Source organism: Salmo salar, chromosome 18, assembly GCF_965601325.2.
Source record: "Salmo salar chromosome 18, fSalSal1, whole genome shotgun sequence".
Lineage (NCBI taxonomy): Eukaryota > Metazoa > Chordata > Actinopteri > Salmoniformes > Salmonidae > Salmo > Salmo salar.
In genome coordinates, this window is record NC_138308.1 from 82,278,152 (window position 1) to 82,297,541 (window position 19,390).

General features: G+C 41.8%; 1 protein-coding gene across 2 annotated transcripts; it reads left to right on the plus strand.

Moving 5' to 3' along the window:
• The first annotated feature begins 1,007 nt into the window (after window positions 1–1,007).
• Window positions 1,008–14,293, plus strand: LOC106577838 (shootin-1). 2 transcript variants are annotated; one of them, XM_082965198.1, is made up of 18 exons: window positions 1,008–1,173; window positions 4,849–4,898; window positions 5,096–5,156; window positions 6,864–6,958; window positions 7,202–7,361; window positions 7,578–7,675; window positions 7,774–7,855; window positions 7,965–8,059; window positions 10,162–10,308; window positions 11,357–11,510; window positions 11,855–11,946; window positions 11,977–12,059; window positions 12,399–12,457; window positions 12,823–12,920; window positions 13,036–13,065; window positions 13,162–13,215; window positions 13,420–13,600; window positions 13,893–14,293. In XM_082965198.1, exons 1-18 carry the CDS (start codon window positions 1,140–1,142, stop codon window positions 14,039–14,041), a joined length of 1,722 nt encoding a protein of 573 aa, XP_082821324.1. In that variant the 5' UTR covers window positions 1,008–1,139; the 3' UTR covers window positions 14,042–14,293. The 2 variants fall into 2 exon arrangements, with proteins under 2 accessions (XP_082821324.1, XP_014011676.3); XM_014156201.3 differs by having other exon boundaries at window positions 11,855–12,059.
• Window positions 14,294–19,390: the final 5,097 nt, after the last annotated feature.

A 19,390-nucleotide genomic window follows, 5' to 3' on the forward strand; every position in this document is an offset into this window, starting at 1 on the left:
AATTATAGACTGATCATTTCTTTGTAAGTGGGCAAACGTACAAAATCAGCAGGGGATCAAATACTCCCCCCCCCCCACTGTATAGTCTAGTGAGTGTGTATATGGTTGTATATATAGTCTAGTGAGTGTGTATATGGTTGTATATATAGTCTGGTGAGTGTGTATATGGTTGTATATATAGTATAGTGAGTGTGTATATGGTTGTATATATAGTCTAGTGAGTGTGTATATGGTTTGTATATATAGTCTAGTGAGTGTGTATATGGTTGTATATATAGTCTAGTGAGTGTGTATATGGTTGTATATATAGTCTGGTGAGTGTGTATATGGTTGTATATATAGTCTGGTGAGTGTGTATATGGTTTGTATATATAGTCTAGTGAGTGTGTATATGGTTGTATATATAGTCTAGTGAGTGTGTATATGGTTGTATATACAGTCTGGTGAGTGTGTATATGGTTTGTATATATAGTCTAGTGAGTGTGTATATGGTTTGTATATATAGTATAGTGAGTGTGTATATGGTTTGTATATATAGTCTAGTGAGTGTGTATATGGTTGTATATATAGTCTAGTGAGTGTGTATATGGTTGTATATATAGTCTAGTGAGTGTGTATATATTGTCTGGTGAGTGTGTATATGGTTGTATATACAGTCTAGTGAGTGTGTATATGGTTTGTATATATAGTCTAGTGAGTGTGTATATGGTTTGTATATGTAGTCTAGTGAGTGTGTATATGGTTTGTATATGTAGTCTAGTGAGTGTGTGTATATACAGTATGGTTTGGTGAGTGTACGTAGGGTCAGTGCAAGATACAGTCAGTGCAGATAGTTTGGGTTCCATTATTTGACTATTTAGCAGAATCCATGGAGTTGTCCTAGTCTTACTAAAATACACACAATTCAAGTTTATTCACTTCTGGAATAAGTGTGTGAACAACTCCCCATCTTGTAACACTTAAAGTTAAGACTTTCAGTTCCCTTTCCTACACACTGGGGCTTGTGTGTCAGTCAAAGGAAGGGAAAGATCACGAGTTACAACAGAACACAGAGACTGTAGAAGGGGGACTAGTCTCTCTTTGTCTAGTAGTCAGAGAACCACAGTCTAGAACCAGAACCAGAGCCTAGCTGGGTTGTGATGTGGACCCAAGGGGAAGGCAGCAACACTGCAGGTGAGGCTAACTTTCAACTACTCAATATATATAATATTTAAGGGTTTTGTGTATTTTTTATTGAGATAGTACAGTGAACAGGAGACAGGAAAGGTAGGAGAGACGGTGAGTCAGAAGGGCAGTGGGTCGGAGTTGAACCCATGTTGACTATGGTAGCCTAGGCTGTATATGGACCAAACAGGCGACGTCTCAGTGTTGTTGAGAAAGCCTCAAGGACTCAGATTCTTTACCTCAGTTTTTGCCTTTCCAGCTTGGGCAGTTTTAGTAGGTCGACATTGTTTGTACTTGGTGGTAAATTAATTTGGTAGTATGTTGTTAGTGATGCAACCACAAGTTTATATGAATCCTGAATAAATATACACTTGAAGTCGGAAGTTTACATACACTTAGGTTGGAGTCAATAAAACTCGTTTTTCAACCACTCCACAAATGTCTTGTTATTAACAAACTATAGTTTTGGCAAGTCGGTTAGGACATCTACTTTGTGCATGACACAAGTCATTTTTCCAACAATTGTTTACAGACAGATTACTTCACTTATAATTCACTGTATCACAATTCCAGTGGGTCAGAAGTTTACATACACTAAGTTGACTGTGCCTTTAAACAGCTTGGAAAATTCCAGAAAATGATGTCATGGCTTTAGAAGGTTCTGATAGGCTAATTGACATAATTTGAGTCAATCGGAGGTGTACCTGTGGATGTATTTCAAGGCCTACCTTCAAACTCAGTGGTTCTTTGATTGACATCATGGGAAAATCTAAAGAAATCAGCCAAGACCGCAGAATTTTTTTTTTAGACCTCCACAAGTCTGGTTTATCCTTGGGAGCAATTTCAAAATGCCTGAAGGTACCACATTCATCTGTACAAACAATAGTACACAAGTATAAACACCATGGACCACGCAGCTGTCATACCGCTCAGGAAGGAGATGCGTACTGTCTCCTAGAGATGAACGTACTTTGGTGAGAAAAGTGCAAATCAATCCCAGAACAACTGCAAAGGACCTTGTGAAGATGCTGGAGGAAACGTACAAAAGTATATTTATCCACAGTAAAACAAGTCTTATATCGACATAACCTGAAAGGGCGCTCAGCAAGGAAGAAGCCACTGCTCCAAAACCGCCATAAAAAAGCCAGACTACGGTTTGCAACTGCACATGGGGACAAAGATCATACTTTTCGGAGAAATGTCCTCTGGTCTGATGAAACAAAAATATAACTGTTTGGCCATATTAACCATTGTTATGTTTGGAGGAAAAAGGGGGAGGCTTGCAAGCCTAAGAACACCATCCCAACCGTGAAGCACGGGGGTGGCAGCATCATGTTGTGGGGGTGCTTTGCTGCAGGAGGGACTGGTGCACTTCACAAAATAGATGGCATCCTGAGGGAGGAAAATTATGTGGATATATTGAAGCAACATCTCAAGACATCAATTCTGGAAGTTAAAGCTTGGTCGCAAATGGGTCTTCCAAATGGACAATGACCCCAAGCAAACTTCCAAAGTTGTGGCAAAATGGCTTAAGGACATGAAAGTCAAGGTATTGGAGTGGCCATCACAAAGCCCTGACCTCAATCCTATAGAAAATGTGTTGACAGAACTGAAAAAGCGTGTGCGAGCAAGGAGGCCTACAAACCTGACTCAGTTACACCAGCTCTGTCAGGAGGAATGGGTCAAAATTCTCCCAACTTATTGTGGGAAGCTTGTGGAAGGCTACCTGAAACGTTTGACCCAAGTAAAACAATTTAAAGGCAATGCTACCAAATACTAATTGAGTGTATGTAAACGTCTAACCCACTGGGAATGTGATGAAAGAAATAAAAGCTGAAACAAATCATTCTCTCTACTATTATTCTGACATTTCACATTCTTAAAATAAAGTGGTGATCCTAACTGACTTAAGACAGGGAATTTCTACTAGGATTAAATGTCAGGAATTGTGAAAAACTGAGTTTAAATGTATTTGGTTAAGGTGTATGTAAACTTCCGACTTCAACTGTATGCATTTTTACTGTATGCGTGTGCTTATCTGTATGTGTGTGTGTGCATATGTGTGTGTGTGCATATATGTGTGTGTGCATATGTGTCTGTGTGCATATGTGTCTGTGTGCATATGTGACTGTGTGCATATGTGACTGTGTGCATATGTGTCTGTGTGCATATGTGTCTGTGTGCATATGTGTCTGTGTGCATATGTGTCTGTGTGCATATGTGTCTGTGTGTGTGTACTGAGTTTGAGTATTTATGGTCTCCTACTCTTCTACATGTCTCACTCAGCTGGCCCTAGAGATTGATGAGAGAGAGGCCACACTGAATGAATAGTTTTGATTCAGGTCATTTCAATTAGGTTCTGATCACGTTGAAATAACCACACCTGTCTCTGCAAAAAAATGCTACAACATCCCTCAATTGTGAAATGATTTACTATGATATGAAACATTGGATGTGACTTGTACCTTATTTCTTTTCCACATCCCTCCATAAAGCTGTCTTTGAGTAGAGAATGTAAAGAATTAATCCCTTGTTCATAATTCTGTGTAGTTGAGGGAATGGCACGGCTCAGATCCATATTGAAAGTGAGACTTTCCGAATCACTTCCTGTATTCTCACCTCAGAGTAGCTTCCTCTTTTAGGATCACTTACAGATTACCAGTGTATGAGTAATAATACCCATAAAACCTAGCGGACAGGGGGGAAAGGGGATTTTAGAAACACTTAAAATAAGGCCTTTAACATGGTGTGACATTTTGATAACCATGTAAATCTCTCTAGGACAAGGTGACTTTTATCAATATATTCGCCTGTATTTACTCCCCCGAAGAAAGCTGCTAATATGGATACCATAAAGAGCTAGAAATGCCATGATGATCTGGACGAGACTGCCAAATCGAGGAAAATGTAATAAAAGCTGGATTAAGTATCTATTATTAGCTTAATGTATTAATTAATACATTTGCAACATTTCTTTAAAAAATTACAATTCGGTGAACTGTCTTGTGCAAGTTTTCCCTTGACACAAAACCTGTTAGCAAAGGTGTCAGCTAGAATGACGTGTAGGAGCTTGCAGGGATTTGTAGTCTTGCATGATGTCTACTTTTTGATGCTAATTAGCATTTTAGAATCTGAGAGTAAATAGAGCTGAATATTTTGATAAAAGTCACCTTGTCCGAGAGAGATTTACATGGTTATCAAAATGTCACACCAGGGTAAGCCTACACGAAAGCCAGCCCTTATTTTAAGTGTTTCTAAAATGAATGGTGGAAAAACAAGTGTAACCATTTCCCTGTTTGACCGCTAGGTTTTATGGGTATTACGATACCTCCACTGTGGTGCTCTATAGGATTAGGAAAACCTGACTCGTTAGGATTTGTTGCCGTGTTCACATCATGTCGGAAACTCAGAAATGTTCGACTTGCTTACTCATTGTAGAAAGATGATACCTCGAGTTTCCCCCTTGGGAAGTATCAGAATCAACTAATAGGAAGCTCTACGCAAATAATTTATGTTCATATTAACTCAGAGGTCCTGAGTTTCTGACATGACGTGAACGCTGCATTGATGTCTTTCTTCCTCATTTATTAACCACTTATTTGTGATTAATATCGGGAAGAAGAGCCATAAGTTGCAATAACTGTACATTTTGATAAATGAAAGTATTTTGTTATATTTTCACAGCTTCTGGTGGAGAAAGCAGCTGCTCCTCTGAAGATGAAGGAGACATTCAGGTATATTTAGTAACATCTGTAATACTCTATTGTTTCTCGGGTGGATAGAGACAAATCGTCCCATGTTAAATCCATGGACATAGCTTAAGACTTGTATATTTAGTTCTTATATACCGGTAGCCTAAACAGATGATGAGAGAATATGTCAGAGACTAGTCTGTGTGTATATGTGTATATTTGTTTGGTCTGTCCTGTAGTGTGAGATTCTGGAGAAGCAGAGGGATGAAGCCAATCAGAAGCTATCTGAGATGGAGGAAGGTGAGCTGCACCAATCAATATCCATATAGTGTTTGCGGAAAGTATTCAGACCCTTTCCTTTTTCCACATTTTGTTACGCTACAGCTTTATTCTAAAATGTATTAAATTAATGTTTTCCTTCATCAATCTACACACAATAACACGTAACGACAAAACAAAAACAGAATATTAGGAATTTTAGCAAATGTATTAAAAATTAAAAACAGAAATACATTATTTACATAAGTATTCTGGCCCTTTGCTATGAGACTCGAAATTGAGCTCAGTTGCATCTGGTTCCACTGATCATCCTTGAGATGTTTCTACAACTTGATTGGAGTCCACCTCTGATAAATTCAATTGATTGGACATGATTTGGAAAGGCACACACCTGTCTATATAAAGTTGACAGTGCATGTCAGAGCAAAAACCAAGCCATGAGGTCGAAGAATTGTCCGTAGAGGTCCGAGACAGTATTGTATCGAGGCACAGATTTGGGGAAGGGTACCAAAGAATGTCTGCAATATTGAAGGTCCCCAAGCACAGTGGCCTACATCATTCTTAAGTGGAAGAAGTTTGGAACCACTAAGACTCTTCCAAGAGCTGGCCGCCCAGCCAAACTGAGCAATCAGGGGAGAAGGGCCTTGGTCAGGGAGGTGATCAAGATTCCAATGGTCAGAGCTCCAGAGTTTCTCTGTGGAGATGGGAGAACCTTCCAGAAAGACAACCAACTCTGCAGCACTCCACCAATCAGGCCTTTATGGTAGAATGGCCAGACGGAAGGCACTCCTCAGTAAAAGGCACATGACAGCCCGCTTGGAGTTTGCCAATAGGCACATAAAGTACTCTCAGACCATGAGAAACCAGATTCTCTGGTCTGATGAAACCAAGATTAAACTATTTGGCCTGAATGCCAAGCATCACGTCTGGAGGAAACCTGGCACCATCCCTACGGGTGAGGCATCATGGTGGTAGCATCATGCTAGTCAGGATCGAGGGAAAGATGAACGGAGCAAAGTACAAAGAAATCCTTGATGAACACCTGCTCCAGAGTGCTCAGGACCTCAGACTGGGGTGAAGGTTCACCTTCCAACAGTGCAACGACCCTAAGCACACAGCCAAGACAACGCAGCAGTGGCTTCGGGACAAGTCTCTCAATGTCCTTGAGTGGCCCAGCCAGAGCCCCTACTTGAACCCGATTGAACATCTCTGGAGAGACCTGAAAATATCTGTGCAGCAACGCTCCCCATACAACCTTACAGAGCTTGAGAGGATCTGCAGAGAAGAATGGGAGAAACTCCCCAAATACAGGTGTACCAAGCATGTAGCGTCATACCCAAGAAGAATCAAGGCTGTAATCGCTGCCAAAGGTGCTTCAACAAAGTACTGAGTAAAGGGTCTGAATACTTATGTAAATGTGATATTTCAGTTTTTTTTATACATTTGCAAGAATGTCTAAACCTGTTTTTGCTTCGTCATTATGGGGTATTGTGTGCAGATTGATGAGGGAAAAAAACGTTCATCCATTTTAGAATAAGGTCGTAATGTAACAAAACGTGGAAAAAGTCAAGGGGTCTGAATACTTTCCGAATGCACTGTATATTTGTGACAAAGTAGTGTAGCTTTCATGACATATGTAAGCAGGAGTCTATGTTTTCTCTCTGTCTCACCCCACGATCTATTTCTCTTTCCCCGTCTTTCTCTTCCCTCTATCTCATCTCTCCTCAGTGTCCTCTCAGCTGTTGAAGGAGATGGAAGTTCTAGAGATGCAGTTCCAGATTGAACGCTCCTGCAGGGAGAGTGCAGAGGCCCTGGCTGTCAAGGTGGGGTGCTTTATGGGTACTGTATTTCAACTCAATTGAGTGTCTCAGTGACGTCATTGACCTAACAAGTCCGTGTTCCACTTGGGTGTGTAGGTTTTGTGCCAGCCCAGTAGTAACAAACACATCACCTAATCAAGAACTCAATGATTAGTTGAGTCATTATTGGGCTGGAACAAAAGCCTGTATACCGTGTGGAACACTGAAACAATGCTCTAAACAGATCTCTTCTCCTTGAACACAAAGGTGACCAAAGACAACAAGGTTCTGAAGAGGAGGAGCCAGGCTCTGCTGCCATTCATCCCAGAGCTTCCTGAAAACCTGGTGGCTGACCTTGGGGTCGATCCCGACCCTGATGGGGACAGCGGGGAGGATGCCGTGCTGCAAGGACAGGCCCAGATAAAAGGTACAGAGACTTACACAATAACCGCACGGAACTCATACGGTATCCTTTATGAACATGAGTGACAGATAAAAGTTATAGAATTGAGATTTGAGAGGATTGTTTTTGTACTTTTACTCGACCCATCGGGAAAATGTTAAGATAGCTGCTCATCTTCCTGTCTCTCTCCTCCATCCCCCCCCCCCCCCCTGTCCCCCCCGTCCCCCCCGTCCCGGCCAGAACTGCAGGCCTCGGTGGACCAGCTGCTGGGGGAGAAGCTGCGGCTGTGTGAGCAGGTGGAGGCCCTGAGGGCAGAGCAGAACCAGCTCAAAGAACAGGTAGCTAGCACTGACGGACAGAATCTAGACGTGTGTGTGTGTGTGTGTACTGTGTTTGAGTATTTATGGTCTCCTACTCTTCTACATGTCCTACTCAGCTGGCCCTAGAGATCGATGAGAGAGAGGCCATACTGAAGAAACTGTCCAAACAGAACAAGACCATGAATAAGATGAAGAGAGGCGAGACCCCACTCTGACACATATCAGTGCTCCTCATGATATACACTCTATTCACCTCATACCAAAGTCATGTTCAATGTTTTACGTGTGTGTGTGTGCGTGTCCATAGTGTCCCAGCTTGTGACAGAGGAGTTCACAGAGATCAGTCAGAAGCTGGAGCTGGAGCAGGGCCTCAGACAGCACGCAGAAGTCTTCGCCCACCAGGTACACAACCCTGTGTGTGTTTGTGTGCATATGCATGCGTTCGTAGGTGTGTACATACAGTATGTGTGTATTTATGTTTCTGAAAGGGGGTGTGTGTGTGTGTGTGTGTGTGTGTGTGTGTGTGTGTGTGTGTGTGTGTGTGTGTGTGTGTGTGTGTGTGTGCATGCGTTCGTCGGTGTGTACATGTGTGTGTTTATGTTTCTGAAAGTGTGTGTGCTGCTCAAAGTAGAGGAAAGATTGACTGCCTCACTACATGTCTTTGTGAGAGGTATTGACAAGTTGTAAGCACTGAGCTGTCTGTCCAAACAACTAGCACACAGCTCATACCCCACAAGACTTCTTCACAGTCCCCAAGTCCAGAACACAGGCTAGGAGACGCACAGTACTATATACAGTAGAGCCATGACTACATGGAACTCTATTCCACATCAAGTAACTCAGTCAAGCAGTCAAATCGGGGAAAAAAACAGATACAACTACACCTTAAAGAACAACGCGGACTGTGAAGAGCACACACTCACTCTACACACAGATACATTGTAATATTGTTGTATGATGGTATTATACATGTTGTATTGTATATAGATATGTAGTGGCGTAATAATGTTATATGATGTACATTTTGTGTGTGTGTAATGTAAGTGCGTTAATGTGTTTGGACCCCAGGAAGAGTAGCTGCTGCCTTGGTAACAGCTAATGGGGACCCCTAATAAATACAAATAAACAATTCCTAGGTGGCAGGGAAGGGTATTCACCCCTCTCTCTAGGTCGTACCACAAGGAGCAGCAGTGGCTTCGACCAGGGCCCTGGGGCAGTTCTAGTGAATGGAGGAGTATTGGACAGGGGGGGTGGTACTTCTTCACTTCCTCATTCAGACAGGGGCCATATTGTGGGACAGGAGAGGGTTGGGGAGAGAGGGGGATCCCCATTCATTCTGCATTCATACCAAGAGGACAAATCGGGCAGTGAAATACAAAGAGGTGTGAGAAGGGAGGGACGGGCAGGCTGATGATCACTTTGTAAAGGAGAAATGCACACACTCACACACAGCTCCCGATTTCCCAGCTGGTCATGTTGTAACAAAGGTGGCGGTAGAACATTAGCGTCTCAGAGGACAACAAAAGTAGCCTCCCCTCTCAGAGCCCCCTCTGCTTCATAATTAGCACCCATCACGGCGCAGTTTGAGAATGGGGACTATAGCTTTAAACACATCCCTGTCTTTAGCTTGACACTTTACATTGAATACGGTCAATTGTCGCCTTTGTGTGCACAGTTCGCTATTTACCAGACGGGCACATAATGGGACGCCTCGCATGGGTCCTTACCTGTGAAAAGGACCCCTACTGTTCTGACACAACCACACAACTCAGCCTCCTTTACTCTCAATGCTCTGCAAAGGCTCCTCTGTTTGATGCTGGTCCTGTGTGTGTGTGTGTGTGTGTGTGTGTACGTGTTGTGTGGACACCAGCAGCCCTTGGCTTGTCAAACATTAGCGTTTCCTAATTGATGCCCTGGCTGTGTGAAAATGCCTTGTGCTATGGGGACTTTAGAGTGCTTACACCAGGGTAATTTGGACTAAATGTAATGATGTGTAGCCTAACACACAGATGGCTGCTTTCACTACACCCTCGCTGTGTTTGAACTTATGGAAGTGAAAGTGACTCACTGACTTTTCAATTCCTAAACTCTCTTCCTGACTGTGACCCTTTTGTTAGAGCTAGTTTCACTATATATGTGACCATTCCCAGCTATATATTACAGGTTTATAGAGATTCTCATGCATGAGCCTCCAAACATTCAATGCATTTACGATAGTCACTGAAGTTATCAAATAGGTTTGCTCCATTATCAGCAATGGATGAATAGCTTTTTTAAGGGGAGCTTACCATAACTGTTGTATAATATCAATTATAATCCGTTTGGTTTGAGCCTTGAATGCTGATTGGCTAAAAGGGTGGTATATCAGACCGTATACCATGGGTATGAAAAACCATTTATTTTTACTCTTCTAATTATGTTGTTCCTATATTATTGATTGATTGAGTGGTTGATGGATTGATTGATTGATTAATTTGTGGATTGATTGATTGACTGACTGGCAGGTGTTGGTGAAGCAGAAGGAGACCCAGAGACAGAGCATGGTGCTGCAGCAGAGTTCAGAGACAAGTATGCAGCTCCAACAGGCTCTGGAACAGGTGGCCCACATCAACAGTACCTTACAGGACATACAGCTCTACTACCGAAACCAGGTAGGGAGGGGGAGGTGTGTGTGTGTGTGAGAGTGAGAAACATAGAGAGAGTGAGTAAGAGAATAGTCGTCTCTCCCTAATAGACGGGTTAGTTGACAACGTTCTGAAACAATGAGCGCGCTCATCTATGGGGCAGAAGTCAGTGTGTTGTGATTCTGGACGGTCAAATAGTTAGCAACAATGATAAGAAGATGCCATGTGGGGAATCGTTTCAGCTCGTTGTATCTTGTTATTGATACAATTTTGTTTTGAGCTGTTTTGACTTTGTCACGTCTATGCTAATATGGCTAAAACTCACTAGCTAGCTAACCAATAACTGTAACAATGTATTTGAGAGACAACAAGTGCTCATTGTGCCAATGTATTTATGTTTTCAATAAATATTTGCAGAGGGAATATACACTGAGTGTATAAAACATTAAGAACACCTTCCTAATATTGAGTTGCATTGAGTTTGCCCTCAGAACAGCCTCAATTCGTCAGGGCATGGACTCTACAAGGTGTCAAAAGCGTTCCACAGGGATGCTGGCCCATGTTGACTCTAATGCTTCCCACGGTTGTGTCAAGTTGGCTGGATGTCCTTTGGGTTTTGGACCATTCTTGATACACACGGGAAACTGAGTGTGAGAAATCCATCAGTGTTGCAGTTCTTGATACAAACTGGTGCGCCTGGTACCTACTACCATACCCCGTTCAAAAGGCACTTGAATCTTTTGTCTTGCCCACATACACAATCCATGTCTGAAGGCTTAAAAATCCTTTAAACAGTCTCCTCCCCTGATTGACGTGGATTTAACAAGTGACATCAATAAGTGATCATAGCATTCACCTGGTTAGTCTTTGTCATGGAAAGAGCAGGTGTTTTTAATGTTTTGTACACTCAGCCAACCCCACTTGGTTTGCTCCACGGCTGCCACGCATCGGTTTTGTTGCTAAACAACCCCCCCCCCCCCTAGAAGTTCAATTTAAATGTGGAAGTCTAATTTCGAGTGTATATTATGTCTCTCCTGTCTGTATCTATCCATATCTGTGTATATGACTATCACAGGTGAAGCAGACCCAGTGTGCTCTGGAGGAGAGCAGTGTTCTGTCTGAGCTGCAGATTGTCAGAGGCCAGCTGGAGAGCAGTGAGAAGGAGAGGAGGACCATGGAGACTCAGCTAAGGCAGGCGCAGATCACTGCCGCCCAACTCCAGGGTGAAGGTAGCTACCACATCTGCGATTTAATGGCTGCGTTTACACAGACAGCCCAATTCTGATCTGATTGGTCAAAAGACCAATTGGTGGAAGAATTACGAGAATTGGACTGCCTGTTTAAACGCAGCCTGACATATGTATTTTGTGCTAAAATCTTAAGTTTATATAAAACGTGCTCATAGTGATCATAGTACCCTGATGTAAAATCAGTATAAATAATCACTATTTAATTGTTTTCTCTGGAGTTGAATTTTTCTTTGCCCCATTTTCACTCTTCAAACAAATTCAGTTTTTAAAATAATAAAATATGACACACTGTTGTGGTTGGTGGTACTTTGTCTTCCTTTTAGTGAAACATCTCCAAGATAGGCTGAAAGACACAGAGAAAGACCAGGTTTCCAAAGCTGACCAACCAGTGGAGGACAACTCAACCACTGCACCACCTCCTCCTCCTCCTCCTCCCCCTCCTCCCCCTCCTCCTCCTCCTCCTCCTCCTCCCCCTCCTCCCCCTCCTCCTCCTCCCCTGCCCCCAACTCCTTCCAGCACTGTTGTTGAGTAGGTTCTATACTATATCGTTCTCTATTCAAATATAAATACATGACTACATAATCACTATATTAGCAGGTAGAGGTATCCCTAAGCACCATATTCGCAGGTAGAGGTCTCCATAATCACTACATTACCAGGTAGAGATATCCATAATCACTATATTACCAGTTAGAGATAGAGGTATCCTATTCCAAACAATTTAAACTTATTGGCAACTTTACATTGAAAATGTGAGCTTTTTGACCTTCGTTACATAAAAGTGATGGTGGTACCCAGAGGTAAGGCAGAATCTGGTAAATGTTAGTGAAAACTCCTTCTGTTCTACTTTCTGTTATTCCGGTCTAGTCAACTTGTCGTCCTGCGCAACAAGCGGAAGGAGTCAGTCAACAACACTGATAAGAATAGTGAGTGTTCTTACCGTGGTATGAATACACATGACGTACTGATTTATTCGATTTATTTAACCTTTATTTATCCAGGGAATCTCAATCGAGACCAGGGTCTTTATGTCCAATGCTGCTGTGTCACTTCAGTCAACAATCCAGCTTAAACAGATGAAATTAAATACAGAGTAGAAATGATTACATGACTGATGCATTCTATGACTACTATTACAATATACAGACAGTATGTGCTTAGGATATTCAAGATTTCAACGTTTAGCAGGTCAACAAACAAAGACCCTAGTTCTGATATGAATAGTTGTATATTTGAACATACTACAGCTCAGGTTGAGTCCACTCACTGTGTTGTCTCCTCTCTCCACCAGAGCCAGATCCTTCTGTGGACATGAAGACCCGAGCGGTGGATGAGATGATGGAGAGGATAAAGAAAGGCATCGTCCTGAGACCCACCCTGAGACCACAGGTAAGGCGAGCTAGTGCATGTATCAATTGATTTATCAATCAATCAGTCATGCTATCTACTTGATAGAGAGACAATTACAGTGGTCCAACATCTGACTGCTTCTCTCCTATCTCAGCCTGGACCAGAAGATGACAGTGCCTGGAGGGTGAGAATTTTCACGCTTTTCCTATTATAATAGTGTTATAAAGATTATTTATTTAGTATTAAAATGTTAATCCTGTATTAATTTATCAAATCACAGGACCATAGGAGTGAGAAGAGAAAGTCAGCCGTGCTGGATCTAAAAGAAATGCTGGTAAGATGGGATCAATACGAAATGTCTAAAATGAAGCATTTGCTGTTTTACTAGTGAGTCTATAGGTCGATGAGATTAATATTGTACTATGGAGGCTTTGAGAAGTCAAACCCTGCTTGGTTTACTCTACTTTCTATTATTTTCATTGACATGATTGGTTTACCCTCCTCACCTATCCTGATTGGTTGACCTATCCTTTCCCAGGACACCATGAAACGCCCAGGCCACAGGAGGGCGGGGTCACGGAAGAGGATAAGCCGAAACGTAGGGGAGGCGGAGCTACATCTGGTGCTACTGAGGAGGAGGCGGGCCATGGGGGATGGACAGGACACCCCCGGCCCCTCCCCAACCCCCTCCCCCACCCCTCCCACCACCAAAATCCAAGGTGCAGCATCTCCATCCTTTGTTTTGGGGAATAGGGGACAGTCAGTCAATTTCTTTTTTAAAGTTTTGCAGGGGTCCTCTCTGGTTGTTTTGCTCACTTGGACTAAATTGATGGTATTACATTGAAAGATGGTCTGGTCTTTAATGGCATGAACAAGAAGAGGATGATTGAAAGAGATGATAACAAACGAGGGGCCAGGAGGACACATCATTAACCCACATAGTGATATCTTTCACTTACCTACAGTATTATTTTAGCATACTTTTAATGTACCATATGTTGTGCCCCCCAGGTCCCCAGCCAGGTGGCCCAGCAGCAGGTGCCCTTCTCTACGCAGGAGAGCGTGGCAGCACCCCCGTGCTCAGGAGGCTCCAGCAGAACAGAGAGAAGAGGAACTCTCGTATCAGAGCATCAGAACTGATACGAGAGGAGGAGATCTGAAACTTGGGGAAAGGGATGATTAGTGTTAGGATACTGTCCCACAGTGTTTCCCAAACCTCTCCTGAAGTACCCCCAGCCAGTCAACTGATTTGATGTATTCCAAGCACAGCTGACGTAAATGTCATCTTACCTTTAATCATCAAACCCCTCATTAATTAAATCAGCTGGCTAGTTTTGGAATACATCAAATGTGTGGACTGGCTAGGGGTACTGAAGGAGAGGTTTTGGGAACACTGTTGTAACACAATCATATTTATGCACTGTATATTTTAATGTAAAGATTTATATGGTTAGTGCTGAGCGATTAGAGCTTTTTTAGGTCAGTTCGGTTTCTAAAAAAATAATCACGTTTTCAATTTCGGTTTAGCATTAAAAAAATGTTAACAATAAATTAATTATGTTGGTTGAATGCTGTAACAAAACAGAATTGTCACGACTTCCACCGAAGGTGGCTCCTCTCCCTGTTCGGGCGGTGCTCAGCGGTCGTTGTCGCCAGCCTACTAGCTGCCACCGATCCCATTTTCCTTTTCATTTAGTTCTGTCTGGTTTTACACACCTGTGTCTAGTTTTTCTGATTTCGGTGGGTTTATATTTTCCCGCTGCAGGTTAGGCTGTGTGCGGGATTATTGCTGTATGGTACATGTAAGGGGTGTGTGCCTGCACCACGGGCTTTGCTTTGTTTTAAGTACGGTATGTGTTTACCGTGGACATATTGCTTGTAGCTAGCGGAGTCGAGGTTTCTCCTCTGTGTGCATCGTTCCCTCCCTGGGAGTGGATACGACATTTGTGCGGTTTTCCTTTGTGTCTGTGTTGCGCCTTCGGAACCGCCAAATAAACTGTTGATTTCCCCTGGAACCCATCTGCTCTCCTGCTCCTGATTCCATACACCCCCCTCCCTCCAGGTCGCAATTGTAAATGAGAACTTGTTCTCAACTTGCCTACCTGGTTAAATAAAGGTGAAATAAAAATAAAATAAAATAAATACATCGAGAGGCACTGTTACAAGAATAAATCAAATGATGGTAATGACGTCCCATTACTATCACTTATAGTGCTCTAGTCTCATTTATTCACATTACTTTACTTTAAATTAAAAATGTGTTATGTTTATTACATACTCGTTTTCAGTATGAGTGGCTTTGCTTTTATGGGTTCAAAGGATCCAAGGATTAACACAGTGGACTACATACACTGAGTGTACAAAACATTAGGAATTCCAATAATGGGGTACTGGTTAAAGATTAACATATGGCATTAATTGGCATTGCTTCTGACTCATTCCAATTAATTGTGTAGCCTGACAAACTAGAATATGATGCAATACAATTAAATAATCGTTTTTTCCTCCTCCAAGGAATAACACAGTGGACTACATACACTGAGTGTACAAAACATTAGGAATTCCAATAATGGGGTAACGGTTAAAGATTAACATATAGCATTAATTGGCATTGCTTCTGACTCATTCCAATTAATTTTGTAGCCTGACAAACTAGAATATGATGCAATACAATTAAATAATTGTTTTTTCCTCCTCCATGGACAACCCTAATATCTGGATCTGTTCTTATCATTGTCACAAGAGGCTCTAAAACTATGGCAAATAGGTAAGGGGAAAGTGAGCAGCCTTGCCTTGTGCCTCTAGAAAGACTTAAAAAAAGGAGACATAATTCCATTCATAAGTACTGTTGCTTTAGGATTGGAATAAAGAACCCCTATCCACTTCCAAAAGTCAGGTCCAAAAGCACATTTTCATAGACTTTTCTCTTAAGAACCCTATCAACTGCCTTCTCGGAATCTAAGGAGACAGAAGCGGTAGGAACCATATTTGAGCGGTTTAACCACATGAGGTTTAAGAGCCACATATTAGTAGTTGGGGTCCTGTCCTTAATAAATCCTACTTGGTCACTATGATATTAGGAAGTGTTCTCTCTAAGCATATCGCAAGGGTCTTAGTAAGAATCTTACAATCCACATTAAGGCTGTTAGCTCAGGTTCCCAGGTTCTGTCGTCTCTTTATCTGTTATAGTACAGTCTAGATCCTCTACCTGGCTATCTGATAATCTACATAATTCTATACCAGACAAAAAAAGTATCCATATCTATGGGACTCGCTGAACAGGAGGATGTATATAAGTCTTCATAAAAATGTTGAAACACACATCTTTGGATGAAGTCACCATTTTATCACCCTTCTTAATCTTTGGGATTAATTTAGAAGTGTTCTGCATTTTTTGTTGTCTTGATTGTAGCCTGCCTGTCTTCTCACCTCCCTTATAAAAACTGTTTCTAAGCCTAAACAGTGCAAATTCTGCCTTTTTGTTATACATTTCGTGCAACTGAAATTTCAGCTTGTACGCAGTTTGAAATGTGCTATCTGTGAAATGTCTTGCCAAATCCCTTTCCAAGACATATATCTCAGTTTCTAATCTTTTTACTGCTTCAGTCCCTTCTCTCTTATTTTTAGACGTATGTGCTATTATTTTCCCTCGAATATACAGTTCATTTGGAAAGTATTCAGACCCTTTCACTTTTTCCACATCTTCCTACGTTATAGCCTTATTCTGGATTAAATGTTTTTTTCCCCTTATCAATCGACACACAATAACTCATAATGACAAAGCAAAAACAGGTTATAATTTTTTTCAAATGTATAATTTAAAAAACCATGAAATATCATATTTACGAAAGTATTCAGACCCTTTACTCTTTACTTTGTTGAAGCAGATTTGGCAGTGATTACAGTCTCGAGTCTTCTTGGGTATGACACTACAAGCTTGGCACACCTGTATTTGGGGAGTTTATCCCATTCTTCTCTGCAGATCCTCCAGCTCTGTCAAGTTGGATGGGGAGCGTTGCTGCACAGCTATTTTCAGGTCTCTCCAGAGATGTTCGATCAGGTTCAGGTTCTGACTGGGCCACTCAAGGACATTCAGAGACGTGTCTTGGCTGTGTGCTTAGGGTCGTTGTCCTGTTGGAAGGTGAACCTTCGCCCCAGTCTGAGGTCCTGAGTGCTCTGGAGCAGGTTTTCATCAAGGATCTCTCTGTACTTTGCTCCGTTCATCTTTCCCTTGATTCTGACTAGCCTCCCACTCCTTGCCGCTGAAAAACATTCTTCTGGAAGGTTCTCCCATCTCCACGGAGGAACTCTGAAGCTCAGTCAGAGGTACCATCGGGCTCTTGGCCACCTCCCTGACCAAGGCCCTTCTTCCCGATTGCTTAGTTTGGCCGGGCGGCCAGCTCTAGGAAGAGTCTTGGTGGTTCCAAACTGCTTCCTTTTAAGAATGATGGATGCCACTGTCTCTTGGGGATTGTTTTTGGTAGCCTTCCCCAGTTCTTTGCATCGACACAATCCTGTCTTGGAGCTCTACAGACAATTCCTTTGACCTCATGGCTTGGTTTTTGCTCTGACATGCACTGTCAACTGTGGGACCTTATATAGACATGTGTGTGCCTTTCCAAATAATGTCCAATCAATTGAATTTACCAGAGGTGGACTCCAATCAAGTTGTAGAAATATCTCAAGGATAATCGATGGAAACAGGATGCACCTGAGCTCAATTTCGAAGTCTCATAGCAAAGGGTCTGAATATTTATGTAAATCTAATATTTCTGTTTTTTATTTTTTCTAAATTGGCAAACATTTCTAAAAACCTGTTTTCGCATTGTCATTATGGAGTATTGTTTGTAGATTGATGAGGAAAATTGTTTATTTAATCCATTTTAGAATAAGGCTGCAATGTAACAAAATGTGGGGAAAAGTCAAGGGGTCTGAATACTTTCCGAATGCACTGTATGCTTTAGAGGTTTCCTATACTGTGGAAATCCTTTCAGTTGAGCCTATGTTAATTTTAAAAAAGGATCTAAGATCATCTGCAAGTGATTGGCTAAAAATCTCATCTTGAATAGCATTGAGTTTAATCTGAATCTACCCTTCCTCACAGTTACTATCAATATGTAACTCTACTATAGCATGATCTGTGGGGGTGATGGGCCTAATCTTGCAATCAATCACATTATTAACAATGAAATTAGATATCAAGTATAAATCTATTCTGGAGTGTGTCTTATGACAGTGGGAGAAAAAAGTATATTCTCTATCATTTGGATGGACTAATCTCCATATGTCTGTAAGGCCCATATCTTCTGCTATTGCAAATCTATCATTTCGTGTGGAGTTACCTGTAAATGTACTTCTATCATATTGTTCATCACTTGGTTAAATTCTCGAGCAAGGACGATCTGCCCCTCCGTATTTCCCAGTTTAACATTGACCTCATGAAAAACATCAGGGTCCTCCTTGTTGGGAGCATATATGTTGCATAACACTACCTTAATCCCATTTATAAGATCCTCAATGCAGATAAGCCTGCCAAAACTCATCAGTGTTGCTTCAACATTACAAAATAAAGTATTTTACTTGTCAGAATAATCCCCCCATTTTGTTTGGAATTAAATGAGCTATGATAAACTTCTGCAACCCAGCCTCCTCTAAATTCCAGTGCCTCTGTATCTGTTAAATGTGACTCCTGTATGAACACAATATCCACCTTAAATATATCCCCCAAAAAATACACTTCACTTTGTTACCACAACCATTTATGTTCCAAGAGATGATGTTTACATAACCATATCTGCTCTGAGTGATTATAGCCTGTGAGTGGTTATAGCCTCTGAGTAGTTATAGCCTGTGAGCATGAAGTGTCCCATTTAACACGTGGAAACTGTAATGAACATCATTATATAACATTTCACAATATATGCTCCTGCTGTACAATGAAACAGTGAAAATAAACATAGAAAACCAAGCCAAAAATAAAACAAAAGCAACTAGGAATGTAACGTTGCTTCTTCGATGAGTCAATTATCACAGAACTGTCTTTGATGCTTCAGAAGATAAGATAAAAATCCTTATGGTAGTGCTCAAAAGGCTAAATTGGCAAATCTCCCAGAGTCCCGCAAACACATAGGCTACCTTCATTTGTATTGTAAACGGCATACAATTCAACATGTATTTTACCTTGTCCCGTCTTCTTTATCTAGGCTAAACCCCTTGCTCTCGCAAGAATTCTCTTTCCCTTCCAAGTAAAGAGCAGGGTCGCTGGGAATGGCAGTGTGTGCCTGACGTTCTTCTTGTGTAGTTGTTTCTTCGCCACTGCAAACTTCTTCCTCTTCATTGCCAGTTGATGGGGGGGGGGGGGGGGGGGGGGGGGGGGGACTTGCTGTTTATTTGCTAGTTGATGTGCCCTTCTGTGAATACCTCGTGTTAGGCTTAAACACGTTTTTTGTGTGTGACGACATTCCAATAACGGCACTTTAGCGAGATGTTTCAACATGTAAATGATCTTT

Coding starts and splice junctions, on each gene's coding strand:
- LOC106577838 (XM_014156201.3), top strand. CDS start 1,140: ATGTGGACCCAAGGGGAAGGCAGCAACACTGCAG. Junction 6,959..7,201: donor CAGAGGCCCTGGCTGTCAAG/GTGGGGTGCTTT, acceptor TTGAACACAAAG/GTGACCAAAGACAACAAGGT. Junction 12,921..13,035: donor GACCCACCCTGAGACCACAG/GTAAGGCGAGCT, acceptor CTCCTATCTCAG/CCTGGACCAGAAGATGACAG.